Raw genomic sequence first — 21390 nt, 5'->3', positions numbered from 1 at the left:
TCGAGCCAAGCTACCACAGTGTGTCTGGGAGAACACCACCACCCTTCCGGTGTGGGAGTGTGTTTTTCTAACATAATTGGTGTTCAGCGGTGGGATTGAGCTGTGCCTACGTATACTCGACAATAACTGTGGGTAGTCCATAGGCCTACACCGGGAGTTTTCTCAAAGCGGTCTTCCTAATTGTGAGTTTTTGTTTTTCCAAATTTACTCTGGTGGTGGGAGGAGGTATTATCAAAGGTACCCCCCTGCATAGCTTCTGTAAAAACCTGTCTTCTGTTCTGAGTGGGCAAAATGGAATTTGTCTTAGAAAATGTGGAAACCTATACTGTGGCCCAACTCAGGGAGTTTTGTCAGCGTGAAGGGGTGTATTGTCCCCCAGGTGCCAAGAAGGCTGAACTGCAGACCAGCTTGAGGGCTTGGGGGGAAGCACGACGAGAAAGCAAGGCTGAGCAGTAAGACAGGGATGGAGAGCCTGACAGCGAGGGGGCTGGGTTGTACCAACCTGAGTTGGGGAACCTGTTAGCGGGGCCCAGAACCATATCCAGGAAGGGCAGCACTGTCTCTAGCGGGGGCTTGTCGGAAGCAGAGCTAACTGACCGGAGGGAGAAAAGACAGCTCACATGGAAGTTAGCGGAGCTGGAGAAATAGAAGGAGGGACAGAGGATGGCTCACGAGTTAAGGCTGAAAGAGATAGATCTTCAGATCCTAAGAGTCAGGGCACACCCTGTTCCTAATGGTGGCAGCGAAGAAAGAGAGTTCACTAGGGAACCCAAACCCTACTTGCCGAAGGACATAGTAGCTAGCTATGGGGCGGGTGACGATATCGCCAAGTGGCTAGCGGCCTATGAGGTCTCGTTAAGGGCCCATGGGGTTCCAGAGAAGTACTGGGGAGGGGGATTGTACAAGTACATGCCTCCAGCTGGTAGGGATGCTTTATTGGCCCTAGAGGAGGATGAGCAGACCCACTACCCCACCATGAAAGTGGCGCTCATAAGAAAGTTTGGACTAACACCCGAAAAGTACAGACAGAAGTTCCGGGGTAGTCACAAACTGGGCACACAGAATTGGGTGGACTTCCTGGACTATGCAAAGAAGGCACTAGAGGGTTGGATACAGGGCAGTGAAGTGAGGAACTACGAGGGGTTGTTTGACTTAGTACTGAAGGAACACCTGCTCGAAAAATGTTTCCCTGAACTGCGTCAACACCTGGTGGACATTTGGGCTAGTACCCGGGTGTCCACAAGGGGGACTGGAGGGGATACTCAAAAGGCCGGACAGGGCGCCCCCCAGAAGAAAGAGGGAGGGGAAAAGAAAAAGGAGTTCTCCAAAGGACCCCAAAATAATTTCCAAGGAAAGGGAACAGGATTCACCCCTAGGGCTAACCCACCCAGAAACCCTAAGGGTACACCTGACTGGGCCTGTGTGAGCACAGGGTCCGCGACTACCCGGAGAGGGAGTTCGTTTCGGCTGGAGCCTGGAACAAAGGCCCAGCCAGCTGCCAATCAAGGGAAGAACCGAGGACAGGAGGAGCCTGCCTCGGCGTCCACACCCCGTAGGACGGATAGGCCACCGGAGGTGGTGGACTAGGAGTCTGCGGTGGGGGATGTCACCAAACTGGAGGACCTACCCATCCCGGCCGAGTGGCACGTGGAGGGAGGCCCGTCCAGGGAGGAATTCTGCCAGGGCCAGGAGGAGTGCCCTACCCTTGAGGGACTGAGGCGACAGGCCGCAGCCCAGGCAGCAGGGAACGTTGAAGGGAACTACAGTGTTTACTGGGAGGATGGCCTCCTCTACAGTGAACCCAAGGCACCCCTACATGGATCGTCACGAGCCTTGGTAGTCCCTCAACGTTATCGAGCCTTCCTTCTGGAGTTGGCTCACGAGATCCCATTGGCGGGACACCTGGGGCAAGACAAGACCTTCGCCCGTCTTGTCCCACACTTTTATTGGCCTCAAATGAAAGTGTCGTCCGATACCTACTGCCGGACATGTGTGTCTTGCCAAGCCAGTGGGAAAACAGGGGTGAAGCTGAAAGCTCCCCTGGAACCACTTCCTGTCGTTAGCACCCCCTTTGAAAGGGTGGGCATCGACATTGTGGGTCCGTTAGATCCGCCAACGTCAGCTGGTCACAGGTTTATCCTGGTTCTGGTGGATCATGCCACACGGTACCCAGAGGCAATACCTCTGAGGACCATAACAGCACCTGTTGTGGCTAGGGCCCTGATGGGAATCTTTACCCGAGTGGGTTTTCCCAAGGAAGTTGTGTCCGACAGGGGGACCAACTTCATGTCAGCGTACATGCGGGCCATGTGGAAGGAGTGTGGAGTGACCTACCGGTTCACAACTCCTTACCACCCCCAGACCAATGGTCTGGTGGAGAGGTTTAACAAAACCTTGAAAGGCATGATCCGAAGTCTGCCTGAAAGCCTGCGGAGGAAATGGGACGTCCTCCTACCCTGTTTATTGTTTTCCTACAGGGAAGTGCCACAGAAGGGAGTGGGCTTCAGCCCCTTCGAGCTTTTGTATGGGCACCCTGTACGTGGACCTCTCAACCTGGTGAGAGACGGATGGGAAAGGACTCCCAGAAAGCTTCCCCAGGATGTGGTGAGCTACATGCTGGCCTTCCGGAGCCAAATGGCTAAGTTGTGGAAGCAAGCTTCTGACAACTTGGAAGCCAGCCAAGCAGTAATGAAGGCGTGGTATGACCACAATGCTCACCCGGTGGAGTTGGAGCCTGGCCAGAAGGTGTGGGTGATCGAACCGGGAGAGCTTAGCGCCCTCCAGGATCGCTGGTCAGGACCCTTTGAGGTGTTGGAGAAGAAGGGTAAGGCTACCTACTTGGTGGATCTTAAAACCCCTCGTCAGCCCCTACGGGTGCTGCATGCCAACCGCCTCAAACCCCACCACGAGAGGCCCGAAGTCATCTTGATGATGGTGACTGACGGAGGAGAGGACGTGGAAAGCGAGCCTCTCCCCGATTTATTTGCGTCTCAAGAGAAGGATGGGTCGGTGGAGGGAGTGATTCTCTCCCCCTCCCTAACTACTGAACAGCAAGAGGACTGCCGCCAGGTCCTGGGACAGTACTCTTCGTTGTTCTCCCTTGTTCCGGGTAGGACTCACCTGTGCGTCCATGATGTGGACACAGGAGACAGCCCACCTGTGAAGTCCAAGATCTACCGGATGTCAGACAAGGTGAAGGCCAGCATTCACAGTGAAGTCACTAAGATGCTGGAGCTAGGAGTAATCGAACCTTCCAGCAGCCCCTGGTCCAGTCCGGTGGTGTTAGTACCAAAAGCCGCACCACCGGGTGGCCAACCGGAACTGAGGTTCTGTGTGGACTACCGGGGACTGAATTCAGTAACCAAAACTGATGCTCATCCGATCCCTAGGGCGGATGAATTGATTGACCGGCTGGGAGCTGCCCAATATCTAAGTACCTTTGACCTTACTTCTGGGTACTGGCAGATCTCTTTGACTGATGGAGCAAGGGAAAGGTCAGCCTTCTCCACGCCCAATGGCCACTACCAGTTCTGTGTGATGCCCTTTGGGCTCAAGAACGCACCTGCCACGTTTCAGCGCCTGGTAAACCAGATCCTCACCGGAATGGAGAGTTTCTCTGCTGCTTATCTGGATGACATAGCCGTCTTCAGTAACAGCTGGGAGGATCACTTGCGTCACCTGCAAGCTGTTCTCCAGGCCCTGAGACAAGCTGGATTGACGATCAAGGCCAGCAAGTGCCAGATCGGGCAGGGGTCGGTAGTGTACCTTGGACACTTGGTGGGTAGGGGAGCGGTGCAACCCCTCCAGGCGAAGATCGAGGCCATCATGGCCTGGGAACCCCCCAAGACACAGACTGAGGTCCGAGCTTTTCTGGGCCTCACGGGATATTACCGTCGCTTCGTGAAGGGGTACGGTACCATTGTAGCCCCCCTCACGGAGCTCACGTCCAAGAAACAACCTCGACGGGTAGTCTGGACGGAGGCTTGTCAGCAGGGCTTTGTGAGACTGAAGAAAGCCATGTGCGAGGCCCCGGTCTTAAGGGCCCCAGACTTTTCCAAGGAGTTCATTGTCCAGACGGATGCATCAGAACATGGCATTGGGGCAGTGTTATCGCAACTCAATGAAGAGGGTCTGGATCAACCCGTGGTCTTCCTATCCCGGAGACTACTTCCCAGGGAACAGAAGTGGAGTGCAATAGAGCGTGAAGCCTTTGCAGTGGTATGGGCTCTGAAGAAGTTGCGGCCATACCTGTTTGGCTCGCACTTCCTAGTTCAGACCGACCACCGACCCCTTCGTTGGCTGATGCAGTTGAAGGGGGAGAATCCCAAGTTGTTGAGGTGGTCTATCTCCCTACAGGGAATGGACTTTCAGGTGGAACATCGGCCTGGAGTGGACCACGCCAATGCAGACGGTCTCTCAAGGTATTTCCGCCTTAGTGATGAGAACTCCCAAGGGGTTGGGTAGCTCTCCCCACTTTCAGCTGGGGGGGACGCGTGTTAGACCTGTCAGCCCTTTGGGTGGTCCCTCCTCATCATTATTTATTTTGTCCCACTTTTGCCTCAAACCCTGTTATGATTTTTCCTTTTTGGGAACCACCAGACTTTTTAGTGTTGATGCAGGGTCAGGGAGCCATTTTCCCTACCCCTGGAACTTCTGTCTGAGGGCCTGAGACACAAAATGGTGGCCACCTGTGACATCATCAGAACCCACTGGAACCTACTAGAACCTTCTGCAACTTTCTGGAACCCTGTGAAAGTTGGAGGCGGTTTAGAATGTTGGGAAGCTAACTCAGAGTTAGATCTCTAGATTCCCCCTTGATCTACCTCAGTTTATGCCTCAGCCTTGTCCAAGCCAGGGAGTATACCCCTCAGGCCATCCAAATCTCTACAAGCTGGGATTGGGTCAAATCATCCCATAGTACCTCAGGAATGTGAACTGATTTTCAAGTGTCACTGTTGGCTTCTATTATTTATTGAGAGCACTGTATTTATTGTATTCATCCTATTTATTGCCTCACAGTATTTATTGTTTCACAGTATTTATTGTCGCACAATATTTATTGTCTCGCAGTATTTATTGCCTCATAATATTTAATTGCCTGTTATGTAATGCACTTATATTTGTGCCTTGATTCTTTATGACCTACCTTATTTATTGAATCGTTGAAGTATTATTTATTTGACGTACCCTTCCACAGGAAAAGCCTTGTGTACTGTGATTGTATTATTATTTATTTAATCAGCAACTAAGAGAAAAGAAGATAAAGAGATATATTTTCAGTATAATTTTTAAGGTGTAGTGTCGTTTTTGGAACGGATGCACGCATGGTTATTGTGTGGGTATGACGTATGCTTAACACGGTGCCTTCCTTCCCGCTCGAGCCAAGCTACCACAGTGTGTCTGGGAGAACACCACCACCCTTCCGGTGTGGGAGTGTGTTTTTCTAACACGCACAATTTGTAATCCGGATTTATTTGCAGACTACCGTTTGTTACTGCCGCTCTAAGAATGAACGCTTGCACGTGTGCTCTTGTGCATATGATTGTCCAGTCTAAACCCTCTTCACCTTTATTACAGCTACACCTTTGGCCAGCCCCTGGTTGGAAAGGTCAAAATGACCGTCTGCAGGAAGCCCAATTCCTGGAAACCGGAGCAGACGTGCAACCTGGCCGCCGGCGGAATCTGCGAGGTCATCGAAGGAGTGGTGAGTGGTGTCCTGAGCGGTGGGTCTGAGCCAGGCTCAGCCCTTCTTGTGATGGGTTTCAGTGCAGACTGGCACTTGGAAGAGAACCCAGGGACACTTGGCTTCTGCAGTGAGCGGTATCACGAACCAAGGTGGAGCGGGGGTCTGTGTCTGTGGTGGAGCGGGGGTCTGTGGTGCTGTGTCGGCCGTGGAGCGGGTTCTGGGTCGGCCGTGGAGCGGGTTCTGGGTTGGAGCGGGTTCTGGATCTGTGGGTTCTGGGTCTGTGGTGGAGCTGGATCTGTCTGTAGTGATGCGGGTTCTGGGTCAGCGGTGGAGTGGGTTCTGGGTCGGCGGTGGAGCGGGTTCTGGGTGGAGCGGGTTCTGGGTGGGGCGGTTTCTGGGTCAGTGGTGGAGCGGGTTCTGGGTGGGGCTGGTTCTGGGTCAGCGGGTGAGCGGGTTCTGGGTCGGTGGTGGAGCAGGTTCTGGGTCGGCTGGTTCTGGGTCGGCGGGTGAGCGGGTTCTGGGTCGGCGGGGAGCGGGTTCTGGGTCGGCGGTGGAGCGGGTGGTTCTGGGTCAGCGGTGGAGCGGGTTCGGGGTCGGCGGTGGAGCGGGTTCTGGGTCGGCGGCGGTGGAGTGGGTTCTGGATCTGTGGGTTCTGGGTCTGTGGTGGAGCTGGATCTGTCTGTAGTGATGCGGGTTCTGGGTCAGCGGTGGAGTGGGTTCTGGGTCGGCGGTGGAGCGGGTTCTGGGTGGAGCGGGTTCTGGGTCGGTGGTGGAGCGGGTTCTGGGTGGGGCTGGTTGTGGCTCGGCAGTGGAGTGGGTTCTGGGTCTGTGGTGGAGCTGGATCTGTCTGTAGTGATGCGGGTTCTGGGTCAGCGGTGGAGTGGGTTCTGGGTCGGCGGTGGAGCGGGTTCTGGGTGGAGCGGGTTCTGGGTCGGTGGTGGAGCGGGTTCTGGGTGGGGCTGGTTGTGGCTCGGCAGTGGAGTAGGTGGGGCTGGTTCTGGGTCAGCGGGTGAGCGGGGGAGCGGGTTCTGGGTCGGTGGTGGAGCAGGTTCTGGGTCTGCTGGTTCTGGGTCGGCGGGTGAGCGGGTTCTGGGTCAGCGGGGGAGCGGGTTCTGGGTCGGCGGTGGAGCGGGTGGTTCTGGGCCGGCGGTGGAGCGGGTTCTGGGTCGGCGGTGGAGCGGGTTCTGGGTCGGCGGTGGAGTGGGTTGTGGGTCGGCGGGTTTTGGGTCGGCGGGTTTTGGGTCGGTGGTGGAGCGGGTTCTGGATCTGTTATCTGCACCTCTGCCGCATGAGGGACACAGTCCGACCTCTGCCCTGGCAGCCACACGGTATTACCTAGCTGAGGTCCACATGGTACTCCAGCCCCATGGGGATTAACCCTCACATTTATCACCTGCTCTGAACCGGTGGTAAATGTCAGCTATGAGGCAGACTCGGGGTGGGGGGGTGGTGGTTACTTCGTTTGTCATTCGAGCTTAATCATTTCTGTAAGTATTCCGATGAAAGGGTCAAAGGTCATGATCAAGGATCCAAAAATGATCCTTTATTGTTTCAACTTGATTCTTCTAGATTTATCAGTCAACGCGTTTCGTTCCTATACACACAAACTTCCTCAGGGCTATTGAACAAAAACATGATAGAAATAGCAGGCTATTAAAAGACATCACAAAAATAGATCACATTTATGCTGAAAAACTTAGACTCTATATTTACATAAGTCATGTTGAACCTCTAAACCCTAAATTATGTACCAAAGCCGATCCGTCTCCTATCTACAAATGTAAATAAGACTACACAACAGTCCGAAATATGCCTGTCCTAAACGCATCTCTCCAGCAGCAAGGAGCTTACACCAAAATTAATAAGCTACGTATTTCATTCATGCACAACTGAGGACTATGCATTGTAACCTGTTCACCTAGTTTTAGAGATATAAAAAATAGGTTCCTTATTGGAACATGTGAATGTTGAGCGCTCCTTCGAAGACCATGGCGTGCTCCGGCCTCGAATGTCCGGTAGTAGCCCGGAGCTCCAACATTCCAATGTTTGACAAAGGCCTCACGGAGCCCGAGGGCATTTCAAGCCCCTCAAGCTCCAAGAGGCGTTTATTACTGATTATACGATGCTGCCCCAAGAGGGCGGAATGTTCGATTAGCCCTATAGCCCGACTTCTGATTGGGCCTTTAACGCTGGAGCGCGCCTTGAATAGCCGGAAGAGCCCGCTACAGCAAACGCTAAGTCTATATTCGAGATGCTTTTAGGACATATATATTTATCCATCTTGCACTTCCAAACCCAAATTCTCATATTTGTCTAAACACAAACTAAATTTCGCGTCTGACATGCATGTGAGTCTTGCCTGTCCTATGACTTCTTTAAATCCTTCCACCGTAATTGGCTACATCTCACGCAAACTTTGCTTTTTCCCTGGCCGATCCCTTCACGATCCTCCTCCTGACACACCTCTGCCTGGCTTATACCCCGCAGAAACCCTTCCTCACTCCAGAGAGCAGGAGCTTCCTCTCGCCTGCCTGTATGGCCTCCTAGTGGGTGATGCCAATGACTTCTCAGCCAGTCACCACACCATTATAATCTTCTCTTCCATACCTCTCGCAGTGGCACCGTAATCTGCAAGTCTGCCTCTAGGGCCACAACATGGAATCTTGCCCGCTGTGAACGAGAACGTGTCCACTGCCTCATTGTCCAGTGCATGAATGTGCCTCAACCAGGACAATATGCTGTAACCCAGCTATACCTGGCTGAGGAGCCCATAACTAGGGAGAAACCAGCCCTGGGTTGCTTATGTTCCGGTTCAGGGAGGAGCTGGCAGTTTGGTCTGGACTGCTCCCAGTGGTCAAGGCTGATTTGCATATGGCTGGGTCCAAACTGAGATGGCATGGTGGACCAAAAACGATGGATTGGAATGTGGTCCCAGTGATCGGCAGTGACTGAGATGAATTCAAGTATTCCATCACCTTATTGTTTTTGCATCATTAAGTGACAAGAATTGTAAAGATCTCTGTAACTTTGAGACCATTACTTTGCTTCTGACTAATGTTTGCTATTAGCCTGAACTGACTGAGCCCCTTGAGTCGCTGAGGAGTGAGAGAGGGTGCCGAAGAATGAACATGGGCCATGGATGTTCACAGGGAGCATCACCCAGATGTAAATCTCGTCTCTTTTCCAGCTGGGACCAGATGGAGCCATGAATACAACCATCAGCCTGCAGAAGTACCAGTTTTACCGCCCGGGCCTGCAGAACAGTCTGTCCATTGAAACCACGGTGACCGAAAATGGAACAGGTGAGTGCTGCACAGTAATGCTGACAATCCCCTCAAAGTCTAGGGTTCAAGGGCCCTTTAGGCAGTCCAAAGCTTCATTGAACTTGGCTAGGGCCATTGAAGCAGCTCGGGGTTTCTCTTTGCCTTAGCTAGTGCTAGGGCCTTTGAAGCAGCCCGGGGTTCCACTTAGCCTTGGCTAGTGCTAGAGCCATTGAAGCAGCCCGGGGCCTCACTGAGCCGTGGCTAGTGCTAGGGTCATTGAAGCAGCCCGGGGCCTCACTGAGCTGTGGCTAGTGCTAGGGCCATGGAAGCAGCCCAGGGCACCATTGAGCCTTAGCTAGTGTTAGGGCCACTAAATCCACCCGGGGCCTCACTGAGCCTTAGCTAGTGCAGTACAGGAATCAGTTACCAGGGGCTCAAGGGCTGTTAAGGCAGCCTAGGGCCTCAGTGAGACTGAGCTAGTGCCAGGTTAGCAGCCTCAGGCACCATTGAGCCTTAGCTAGTGCTAGGGCCATTGAAGCAGCCCAGGGCCGTACAGCCTTGGCTAGTGCTAGAGCCATTGAAGCAACCTGGGGCCTCACTGAGCTGTGGCTAGTGCTAGGGCCCTTGAAGCAGCCCGGGGGCCTCACTGAGCTGTGGCTAGTGCTAGGGCCCTTGAAGCAGCCCGGGGCCTCACTGAGCTGTGGCTAGTGCTAGTGCCCTTGAAGCAGCCCGGGCCTCACTGAGCTGTGGCTAGTGCTAGTGCCCTTGAAGCAGCCCGGGGCCTCACTGAGCTGTGGCTAGTGCTAGGGCCATTGAAGCAGCCCTGGGCCTCACTGAGCCGTGGCTAGTGCTAGGGCCATTGAAGCAGCCGGGCCTCACTGAGCCGTAGCTAGTGCTAGGGCCATTGAAGCAGCCCAGGGCCGTACAGCCTTGGCTATTGCTAGGGCCATTGAAGCAACCCGGGGCCTCACTGAGTTGTGGCTAGTGCTAGGGCCCTTGAAGCAGCCCGGGGCCTCACTGAGCTGTGGCTAGTGCTAGTGCCCTTAAAGCAGCCCGGGGCCTAACTGAGCTGTGGCTAGTGCTAGGGCCATTGAAACAGCCCGGGGCCTCACTGAGCCGTGGCTAGTGCTAGGGCCATTGAAACAGCCCGGGGCCTCACTGAGCCGTGGCTAGTGCTAGGGCCCTTGAAGCAGCCCTGGGCCTCACTGAGCCGTGGCTAGTGCAAGGGCCATTGAAGCAGCCGGGCCTCACTGAGCCGTAGCTAGTGCTAGGGCCATTGAAGCAGCCCAGGGCCTTACAGCCTTGGCTAGTGGTAGGGCCATTAAAGCAGCCCGGGGCCTCACTGAGCTGTGGCTGGTGCTAGGGCCATTGAAGCAGCCCAGGGCCTCACTGAGCTGTGGCTAGTGCTAGGGCCATGGAAGCAGCCAGGGCCACACAACCTTGGCCAGTGCTAGGGTCATGGTAGCAGCCTGGGGCCTCACTGAGCTGTGGCTAGTGGTAGGGCCATTGAAGCAGCCCAGGGCCGTACAGCCTTGGCTAATGCTAGAGCCATTGAAGCAACCTGGGGCCTCACTGAGCTGTGGCTAGTGCTAGGGCCCTTGAAGCAGCCCGGGGCCTCACTGAGCTGTGGCTAGTGCTAGGGCCCTTGAAGCAGCCCGGGGCCTCACTGAGCTGTGGCTAGTGCTAGTGCCCTTGAAGCAGCCCGGGGCCTCACTGAGCTGTGGCTAGTGCTAGTGCCCTTGAAGCAGCCCGGGGCCTCACTGAGCTGTGGCTAGTGCTAGGGCCATTGAAGCAGCCCGGGGCCTCACTGAGCCGTGGCTTGTGCTAGGGCCCTTGAAGCAGCCCTGGGCCTCACTGAGCCGTGGCTAGTGCTAGGGCCATTGAAGCAGCCGGGCCTCACTGAGCCGTAGCTAGTGCTAGGGCCATTGAAGCAGCCCAGGGCCGTACAGCCTTGGCTAGTGCTAGGGCCATTGAAGCAACCCGGGGCCTCACTGAGCTGTGGCTAGTGCTAGGGCCCTTGAAGTAGCCCGGGGCCTCACTGAGCTGTGGCTAGTGCCCTTAAAGCAGCCCGGGGCCTAACTGAGCTGTGGCTAGTGCTAGGGCCATTGAAACAGCCCGGGGCCTCACTGAGCCGTGGCTAGTGCTAGGGCCATTGAAACAGCCCGGGGCCTCACTGAGCCGTGGCTAGTGCTAGGGCCCTTGAAGCAGCCCTGGGCCTCACTGAGCCGTGGCTAGTGCAAGGGCCATTGAAGCAGCCGGGCCTCACTGAGCCGTAGCTAGTGCTAGGGCCATTGAAGCAGCCCAGGGCCGTACAGCCTTGGCTAGTGGTAGCGGCCATTGAAGCAGCCCGGGGCCTCACTGGGCTGTGGCTGGTGCTAGGGCCATTGAAGCAGCCCAGGGCCTCACTGAGCTGTGGCTAGTGCTAGGGCCATTGAAGCAGCCAGGGCCACACAACCTTGACCAGTGCTGGGGTCATGGTAGCAGCCTGGGGCCTCACTGAGCGGTGGCTAGTGGTAGGGCCATTGAAGCAGCCCGGGGCCTCACTGAGCCTTGGCTAGTGCTAGGGCGATCACCAGATACCTAGAGGAATTACTAGAGCTGGATGCCAATGGGCTGCAGTTTTAGCAGTATCCTAGAGGATATGCAAGATGGCAGCAGTTAAACGCTCACTGGTGATGTCCAGTGGGCTGTATGTCTCAAGTTCGAATCCTTAAAAGCCAACTCTGCTTTCCACCCTCCTGAGATAGTAAACTGAAGACCCTTAGACTAGATGATAATAACTACTAGTAATGACAGCGCTTGGATGCTGCAAGTCTGGTGCAAAGCTCTGACTAATAAGAGATTATTATTGTGGGTAGAGGGGTTCCACTGGTGTGCCACCTTTCTCTACTAATGATGAAACTTTGTGTTGCTACCCAAATCTGAACCATGCTGCAAGGATTGAAATAACTACCATTGTTCAAAAGAGTGATGCCGTCGGCGAACAGTAAAGAGTTCCGTTTCCTTGGAGCCAGAGTCCTTCTGTCGACCAAGAACGATTCTTCGAGGGCCTCAACATATGTCCACTATCCTCATTTCATTAACTGATCCTTGTTGAGGGTTAGAAGAGTTTTCTGTGCTTAGGCTTCTGTCTGTGGACTGAATGAGCAACTCTTCCTCCTTAAAGGGTTTAATTGACCATTAAAACTGCAGACCCCTAAGAAAGCTTAGGTTGAAGGTGAGGGTCCCTCTTCTCTTGAATGGGGCCAGGGTTTGAACAGGGACCCATTACCCTAGACTCCTGCAGAAATGTGTATATTTCTCTAAGATATGTATAGGTTACGGGCGCGTCATTGAGACGCAGTCCATGAAAGGGAGTCCGGCCTGCAGTGCTGGCCTTTCCTGACCCTAGGTAGTCTCATTGCTAACCTGTCCTACCTACTGCCCCTGCAGGGTCACTGCAGCCAGGTGGTTTCATTGGCTGGTGTTTAATAACCGATTTATAAGGTTGTGCCAAATCATGGAGCGGTGTGGGAGTGGAGGCAGCACAGATGCCGCCATCTTCCTTGCCCTTGCTATGGCACAGAGCTTGGGAATTACTCTGAACCCCTCAGGAAGACAGATGTTTAATGCCCTGTGGTGAAAGGCTGTTTCTATTAAACGATCCCTTTGTTTAACTTTTCTGCAGCGGGGCCAATGACGTTTTCAGCCCTCTGCCTCCCCACACTACCACCATACACTGTTGTCCACATAGACACCATAATCGACCCCCCACCACCTTCACTTGCTTGGTACCAACACCCACACTCTGAGAGGCTTCGGTCCTGCCTGTCTCTCGTGGCACCCTGACATCTTGGACAATGTCAGAATTTCCCAGAATGCTTCAGGCTAGAGAAGCCAACCACAGCCTGGCAGCTTCACACAAGCGAGGCACAGGAACCGCTCCAGTCTGCGGGTGACCCCTCGCTCACAACCGGAAGATCTCTCTGAAGGTAAGGACTCCTGATCAGGGCTAAAGTCCTTTAAAGTGGGGTGTACTCGCCAAGTTAGGCAGAATGGGTGTGACGTCACTTCCAGTGAGCTCACACACAGTGAGATCACAGGAATTGGCATCACAGCTCGTGAAATCGCAGGGAGCGTTATTAGATCTTAAGACCTCACATATGTTTAGCAGGTCTGTCATGAGTAGTACATTTGAGCGCATTTCAATATTTAACTAATTCGATTTTTGTTAGACCTGGCACCATTGGCGTGAGTCTCCCTTCCATTTTTTTCACTGTGCCTCCTCTGTTTTTTTGGTGATAGATGCTCTGGGCGCTGCGCCACTGCCATTCAGTGTCGCAGCGCAGATGCTCCCTGTATAAAGATGACATATGAATTGGTGTATCCCTGATTGGCTATTTGGTCTACCTGTTAGTCCCTAGTAATGTGGCCTGTGTGTGCCCAGGGCTGGTAACCCAAATGCTGCTGGTGGGCCTGCAGCGCTGATTTGCGCCACCCACAGAAGCAGCTTGTAAAGTGTGTCTCAGACCTGCCATTGCAGTGTCTGTGTGCAGTCTAGAACTGCCATCTTGGCTGTGAAGTGCACCCACTTCCCAGCCACCTCTATGGTAGGGTGCATTGTATGTGTAAGGTAGGACATGCTCTGATGTGTGTAGCATGTCCTGGTAGTGAATTACCCCCAATTTCGTTTTTCACTACTGTAAGGCTACCTGTTCTCCATAGGCCAGAATGGGAGGTTTGGCTATTACATTCTATAGTCCTAACTGACCCATAGGACATGGTAGAAAAACAAATTTAGTATGCCTGAGCTCAGAATATTAAAATACATCTTTTAGTGAAGTTTATTTTTATATTCTGCGTTTGAAAATACCACTTTTAGAAAGTGGGAATTTTCTTGCCTAAGCCTTCCAGTGTGCTCTGCTGTTAATGTGTATTGGCTGTCTGGTTTTGGAGGGACAGGGCAGGCTGAGTCAGACCTGGGTTGAATAGAGAGATCTGCTTTGTAGTGAGGGGAGGGGTAGCTCCTGCACTTTAATAGGGCTGTGCCTGGTAAGGTGAATTCTGGCTCCACCTCCCACTGTGCGTCTGATGGCAGACCCCCTCTTTCTGAAAGGAAGGATGCAGCCTGGTAAACAAAGTGCTCCAGGGCTGGGCAGAACTGGTTCTGGCTGGGTTCAGTGACTTGTAGCTTTTAAGAACAAAGACTTTGGGGGTATAAATATTTGTGCCCAAACCCCTACAATTTGTATTGCCCCTGGATCTCAAGACCAACCTATGTCCGTGGAACTGGAGAAAGCTGCAGGAGAGGACTGTCCTGGTGTTGTGTGCTGTTCCCTGGATTGGCCTGCAGTAGTTTTCATTGGACTGGAAAAAGTAGGGAAAAGGAGCTGTAAGAGAACTTTTTAATCTTGACCCTGCAATCACCCAAGGGCTAGAGAGAGAACTAGCCCCCTGACTGAAGTCTCAGGACCAGTATACTTCATTTTCGTCGCTAAGGCCTTTTAGCGAGCCGCCGCAACCGAGGAGCGTGAAGAAAATCATTGCATCGCTGCCGCTGAGAGCTCGCTGGCCTGATCATCGCCCCACACGTTTGCGGCCCGAAAATCATCGCTACAGCCGCGGAGCGTCAGGAAAATCGTTGCATCGCTGCCGTTGATAGGCTCGCAGGCCTGATCATCGCCCCGCACGTTTGCGGCCCGAAAATCATCGCTACAGCCGCGGAGCGTCAGGAAAATCGTCGCATCGCTGCCGCTGAGGGCTCGCTGGCCTGATCATCGCCCTGCCTGGTTGCGGGCCCCAAAATTGTCGCTAACCCCCGTTAGCGAGCGGCCGCGACCAAGAGCGTGAGGAAAAACATCGCTAACACGCCGGAACGGCCTTTCTTGTGGATTATTTGACACCATCTCAGAACTGTGAGTAAAAAGGGTCGCAGAGACCATTGCCCTGAACTGAGCTTCACCTTCCCCATTGGAACTATTTTTGCAGCATCCAAAGAGAACTATATTTTTGTACAGTATTGTGTGTTCCTCGTTATTTGGTCTTGTGATAAGCCTCTATATAAAGATAAATATTTTTTTTTATCACTACCTGTGTTGTGTCCCTTTGTAGTGTTCCTCACTGTATTTACTGTGTATGATCATCAACGCTTTACACACTGCCTCTGAGATCAGCCTAACTGCTCGTGCTACGTTACCACAGGGTGGAGCAGGGGTTGTCAAAGGGGTGCAGCTCTTCACTCTGACTTAGAAAGAAGGGTCCCTGCTTGGACAGTGGCCATCCACTGCCAACCAGAGACCCCCATTTCTAACATTGGTGGTCAGCGGTGGGGATCTGGACTTGCGTTGGTGACCGCATACAGTAATTATAGTGTACACTACTAGTGAGTGCAGACCATAACGTGCCACATTCGTATTTGAGGATTTTTTTGAGTACATTTTTTATTAAGAGTGCCAGTTGTTGACACAATGGCCAAGCCCAGAGTTGTTGACCCAGAAGAGTTCTCCTGGGAAGAGAAGATAGATACCTACACGTCCAAGGAGCTAAAACATTTTTGTGAGAAATTTACAGTCCCTACCACAGGTTTCACCAGGAAAGAAGAATTCTGCAAGGCACTGAAGGCCTGGCTAGCAGCCAGGGATGCCCCTAGGAATGTGGAAGAGCCTGTGGAGGAGGGAGAGAATGTGCAGGAAGTGATTGATGCAGTAGGTAGTAAAGCGCTTTCCAGCCCAGGCACAAGTGTGTCGGCGAGGCGTCTGTCCCCAGAGGAGATGGAGGACAGGGAAAGAGAGAGACGCCATAATAGGGAGATGGCTAAGATGCAAATAGAAGGTCAGAAGGAGAGAGACCTTGAGATCAAGAAGCTAGAATTTGAAATGATGAGAATGAAGCTTGAGCATGAAAGAGCATTGAGAGAGCTGGAGATTAAGGCAAAGAGTGGAGAGACCTCCAGTCCCTCTGGTGGCAGCATACTGGTAGTACAGACAGAGAGAAGAGTATACATTCCCAAAAAGGTTAAGGATTTCCACAAGAGTGAGGATATTGGGCAATGGTTTGCCGCTTATGAAATAGCTATGGTGCCCCACCGGGTCCCTGAGAAGGATTGGGGAGCGGGGTTGTGGGGACGGTTTCTGAGTGAGGAGAGAGACACCTTGTTAGATCTGCCCCCAGAAAGTAGAATGGTTTATGAGCACATGAAGGAAGCACTGATGACCCGCTATGGGTTGACCCCTGAGATGTGGAGAAGGTACCACATGGGTGGAATATGTGTCTTTTTTTTGCAGAGCAATGGAACGCTGGGTAAAAGGTAGCAAAGTAGAAACTTTTGAGCAACTGTATGATTTGATTGCATGGGAGCATCTGTCTGAAAACTGTTTTCCTGAGCTACACCAACACCTCATTGATTGCAAGCTGACTAAACCTAGGAAACTTGCTGAGGAGGCGGACCGCTGGGTCAGCACCAGGGTCCACAGGGGTCCGATGGGAGACTTCGCCAGGGGTAGGCAGGGTCCCCAGCAGAGAAGTGGGGGGACAGGGGTCAACCAAGGGAGTTTCACCGAGGGCCCCAAAGTAATACCCAAGGGAACCAAGCAGTGGTGTCCCAGCCTCCCCAGGAAAGGAAGCCAATGCCCCCAACAGGTAGGCCTGTTCCCAGGGGGCCCCCTACCTGTTATCATTGTGGCCAAGTGGGCCACCGGTCTTTTGATCCCCAGTGCCCTCAGAGGGCTACTGCCGCACCCCTATGGGTGCCCCCCCCCCCCCCACCAGATGGCTAATGTAGCATTGGAAGGAGAGGAGATGGATGCCCAAGAGGGGTGGGAACCTGTACAGTTAACCCTTGTCTCCCTAGGAGACTGCGAAATGGTCCCTAAAACTGCACTGCCTGACAACACTAAGAAATACAGGCAGTGGGTGACCATCAATGGCCATAAAGTGGAGGCTCTCAGGGACACAGGAGCCAGTATAACTGCTGTCAGCTCCCGGTTGGTGTCCCAAGAGCAGATCATTTCCCATGCATTCTGCCCAGTAGTGTCAGCCGACAACTCAGAGAGCCAATGTGAGGTGGCTCAGGTTCCCTTCGAGTGGGGGGGGGTCTCAGGAACTCTTCAGGTAGCTGTGAGGCCCGCCATGCCTGTGGACTGTCTGTTGGGCAACGATTTGGAGAACTCCCAGTGGGCTATGGTGGAGAGGAATTCTCCTTTGGAAATGTTGGGTCTGCCTGAGTGGGCTTGTGCCACCTCTCGGTCCATGGCAGCCAAGGAGGGTGTTGAGAGAGGTCTGGAGCCTGGGAGTATGGCCCAGATCCCTGCCTTAGAGAGAAGGAGCCGGGGGCGCGGGAAACCAGCCCCCTTAGTTCCCACGGCCCAGGAAGGAGCAGACCCTGAGGGGGATGCCCTGGAGCCTACCGGGGAGTAGAGTGCCAACATGGGGGACCTGTCTGAGCTGACCCATTGGCAGCAGGAAGGAGGGTCCACCAGGGAGGAGTATTGTGAGCAGCAAAGAGTTTGCCCTTCTCTTGAGGGTATGCGGCGTCAGGCTGCAGCCCAGGCAGCAGGTGATATGTCTAGTTCGCATCTGATCTATTGGGAGAACAGTCTCCTGTATAGTGAGCCTAAGGCTGCTGAGCCGGGGTTGGGCCGTGTGCTGGTGGTACCCGAGTGCTTCAGAGCCTTCCTACTGGGGTTGGCTCATGACATTCCGTTGGCAGGACATCTGGGGCAGACCAAGATCTTTGAAAGGCTGGTCACCCACTTTTATTGGCCCCAGATGCGCAAAAGTACAGATACTTATTGCAGGACCTGTGAGACTTGCCTGGCAAGTGGGAAGAGTGGGGGGAAGATCAAGGCCCCACTCCAGCCCTTTCCCATTGTGAGTACCCCATTCGAGCGAGTGGGAATTGACATTGTGGGGCCTCTGGACCCCAAGACAGCCATGGGCAACAGGTACATCCTGGTCTTGGTGGACCATGCCACCCGGTACCCTGAAGCCATCCTGCTAAGGACAGTGACGGCCCCCGTGGTGGGACGTGCACTGATGGGGTTCTTCTCCCATGTGGGGTTCCCCAGAGAGGTGGTGTCTGACAGGGGGACCAACTTCATCTCCCAGTACATGAAGTCACTGTGGGAGGAGTGTGGGGTAACTTATAAGTTCACCACTCCTTACCACCCCCAAGGAAATGGTCTGGTGGAAAGGTTCAACTGGACCTTGAAAGGTATGAATGATTATGGGCCTAGAGAAGCCCCTGAGATGTAAGTGGGACGTCCTCTTGCCATGCCTGTTGTTCGCCTACCGTAAGGTGCCTCAGAAGTCCTTAGGGTTCAGCCCCTTCGAACTGCTCTACGGTCACCCGGTCAGAGGGCCTCTGAGTCTGGTCAGGGAAGGCTGGGAGCAATCTCCCAGGAAACCTCCCCAAGACGTATTTAGCTACATCTTGGCCTTCCGGAACCAGACTCGGCGTTTCAGAAAGATTGCTGAGGCAAATCTGGAAGCCAGCCAGGAGGAGATGAAACGGTGGCACGACCAGAATGCCACTCTGGTTGAGTTTCAACCTGGTCAGAAGGTTTGGGTCCTGGCCCCAGTGGAGCCTTGCGCACTCCAAGATAAGTGGACCGGCCCATTTGAGGTGGTGGAGCGCAAAAGTCAAGTTACCTACTTGGTGGACTTTCAGTCGCCCAGGAACCCCTTGCGGGTCCTGCATGTGAACCGCCTGAAGCCCCACTTTGAGAGGTCTGAAGTGGGCATGTTGCTTGCCACAGATGCTGGAATGGAAGAGGAGAGTGAGCCTCTTCCTGACCTCCTGTGCGCAGAAGAGAAGGATGGGTCAGTTGAGGGTGTGGTCCTCTCCACCACATTGACCCCTGAACAGCAGAGAGATTGCCACCAGCTGTTGGGACAATTCTCAGATTTGTTTTCCCTAGTGCCCGGTGTCACTGACTGGTGCGTCCATGAGGTAGACACCTGAGACAGCCACCTTGTCAAGCATAAGGCTTACCGGGTGTCTGACAGGGTCAGGGCCTACCTTAAGGAGGAAGTCTCCAAAATGTTTGCCCTAGGGGTGATTGAGTCCTCTAACAGCCCTTGGTCCAGCCCAGTGGTCTTGGTACCATAGGCTCCCACACCTGGTGAGGCCCCTGAACTTAGGTTCTGTGTGGACTACCGAGGTCTCAATTCGGTCACGAGGACCGACGCGCACCCCATCCCTAGAGCAGATGAGCTCATTGATCGGCTCAGAGCTGCCAGGTACCTCAGCACGTTTGATCTGAGGTCGGGGTACTGGCAGATCGCCTTGACTGATGGGGCAAAGGAGAGGTCAGCATTCTCCACGCCAGATGGGCACTACCAGTTCCGGGTGATGCCCTTTGGGATGAAGAATGCCCCTGCCACCTTTCAGAGGTTGGTCAACCAGGTGTTGGCTGGGCTGGGGGATTTCAGTGCCGCCTACCTGGACGACATTGAAGTGCTCAGTTCCTCCTGGGAGGATCACTTGCGCCACCTCTGGGAAGTGTTGATGGCGCTGCGCCGAGCAGGCCTCACAATCAAGGCCAGTAAGTGCCAGGTTGGGCAGGGTTCTGTGGTGTACTTAGGACACCAAATGGGGAGTGGCCAGGTGGCACCCCTGCAGCCCAAGATTGAGGCCATCCTGGCTTGGGAGCCCCCAAGTACCCAGATGCAGGTGAGGGCCTTCTTAGGACTCACAGGGTACTACAGGAGGTTTGTCAAAGGGTATGGCAACATTGTGGCACCCTTGACTGAGCTGACTTCCAAGAAGCAGCCAAAGATTGTGAACTGGACTGACACCTGTCAAAACGCTTTTGATACCCTCAAGACTGTCATGTGTACGGCGCCCGTACTCCAGGCACCCAACTTTACTAAAGAATTTATTGTCCAGACAGATGCTTCAGAGCATGGGGTGGGGGCCGTGCTGTCACAGATCAATGAGGAGGGACTAGACCAACCTGTAGCCTTTCTCAGTAGAGTAGTGCGCCACCCACAGAAGCAGCTTGTAAAATGTGTCTCAGACCTGCCATTGCAGTGTCTGTGTGCAGTCTAGAACTGCCATCTTGGCTGTGAAGGGCACCCACTTCCCAGCCCCTGAACCTTCCCTTGGCATCACGTAAGCCACCCACGCGAATCTCCTTGCCTCTCACTTCCTTCGTCGGACAGCCGTGCGGGCAGGCTTTGCCTCCTGCTTCCGCACTTCAGATGTGTCATCTTGCCTTGGCCCCGCCACCGGGCCCAGAAGAGGGTTTCCTGGCGGTTAGCGGCTCAACACACGCTGCTACCGCCGCTGCTACTGATGCTGTCCGCGTACGCCGGACCATGCTGACCCATGCCTCTTCAAGCACGCCGGGACAGAGGAGGTCCGCCCGGCCTGCCAGCCCCAGGACTCGCAGTGTTCTGTGCACCGCGTTGTTGTCCGGGCCAGCCATCCTCCACTGCCTCACAGGAAGGACTGAAACTGCCCTAACTACCTTTGTGCTATGCTGACTGCACGATACTCCACAGGCCAACTACACTGCAATAAATTAATCTTTCCCTGACCCGGTGGCATGAGGTGTCAGGAAAGAGCCCAGACCCTACCCTCCTGACACCTTTATGCCCTACCCTTGACCTGCCCCTATACCCTCCCTTGTGACCCCATCCCACCTAAGTCCTTCCGGTCATGCGTGAATCACCCTGGGGGAAGACTGGTCGGCGGCTCTTGCTTACCCTGGGGGCCAACATTGGGATTAGTTTAAAATGGAAGATTCTATCACAAAGTAGCAGCTCAGTAAGGCGCTACAAATGCAATGTCTAGTCAAACTGCTGTCATATGCGCCAAAGATCACAAGTTTTGGGCAGCACTCGGTGCCAGTCTGCATGCAAGCATCATTGAGCAAAGTCACCCATATGTGCCCTGCCCAGGATGTCTTTGACCTTTGTCCTTCAGATGTCATCGATACAACTCAATCTTCTGCTGACATCAGGCCAGCACACAAGACACATTGGTTGTTGGAGAAAACATTGCTGCAGGTTTATTTTGCATAAGAAATATGCCAACATGGTGGGTCAACTTACGGGCAATCCAAAGGCAAGCAGCCCCTCTGCTACCTGCCCACCTGATGAGCCAAATTGCACCGTGGTCTAACCAATCGGTGCTAACCATTTTGGGGGGATTACCCCTTACATCCTGGGACTACCAGTCACCCATTTACTCACGCCTCTTGAGGGGGCAGAGCGTATCCAGGCAAGCCCCCGGTTGCTAAGGTTTACAACTGCCCGAAGGACTAATGTTGTTCCTCCAGGGTCCTGCCGTATGGACTTCCTGGGGGTATTGGCATTTGCACCCTTCTTCTGGTCCTGAAGAGGGCACCCATATGTACGATTCAGCCTCTGGATTGTCCTGTAACTCTGCCTGCAACACAAAAGAACAAGTGAACAGCCTACCTACTCTATCCACCCTTCTAGCCGACATGCCGGGTA

The 21390-nt window shown here is 53.8% G+C and overlaps 1 protein-coding gene across 1 annotated transcript in view; it reads left to right on the top strand.

Annotated features, from left to right (window-relative positions):
- The window catches only part of LOC146813443 (ovostatin-like), a 365994-nt gene that overhangs the window by 136742 nt on the left and 207862 nt on the right, over positions 1 to 21390 (top strand). The window contains exons 8-9 of the mRNA XM_085620205.1: positions 5578 to 5704; positions 8874 to 8988. Of these exons, the coding sequence (XP_085476331.1) occupies positions 5578 to 5704; positions 8874 to 8988 (242 nt within the window). The remainder of the gene's footprint in view (positions 1 to 5577; positions 5705 to 8873; positions 8989 to 21390) is intronic.

The sequence above is a fragment of the Triturus cristatus genome, chromosome 7 (assembly GCF_964204655.1).
Source record: "Triturus cristatus chromosome 7, aTriCri1.1, whole genome shotgun sequence".
Classification (NCBI taxonomy): Eukaryota; Metazoa; Chordata; class Amphibia; order Caudata; family Salamandridae; genus Triturus; species Triturus cristatus.
The sequence above is the reverse complement of the archived record's forward strand: the minus strand, read 5'-3'. Positions and strand labels throughout refer to the sequence as shown.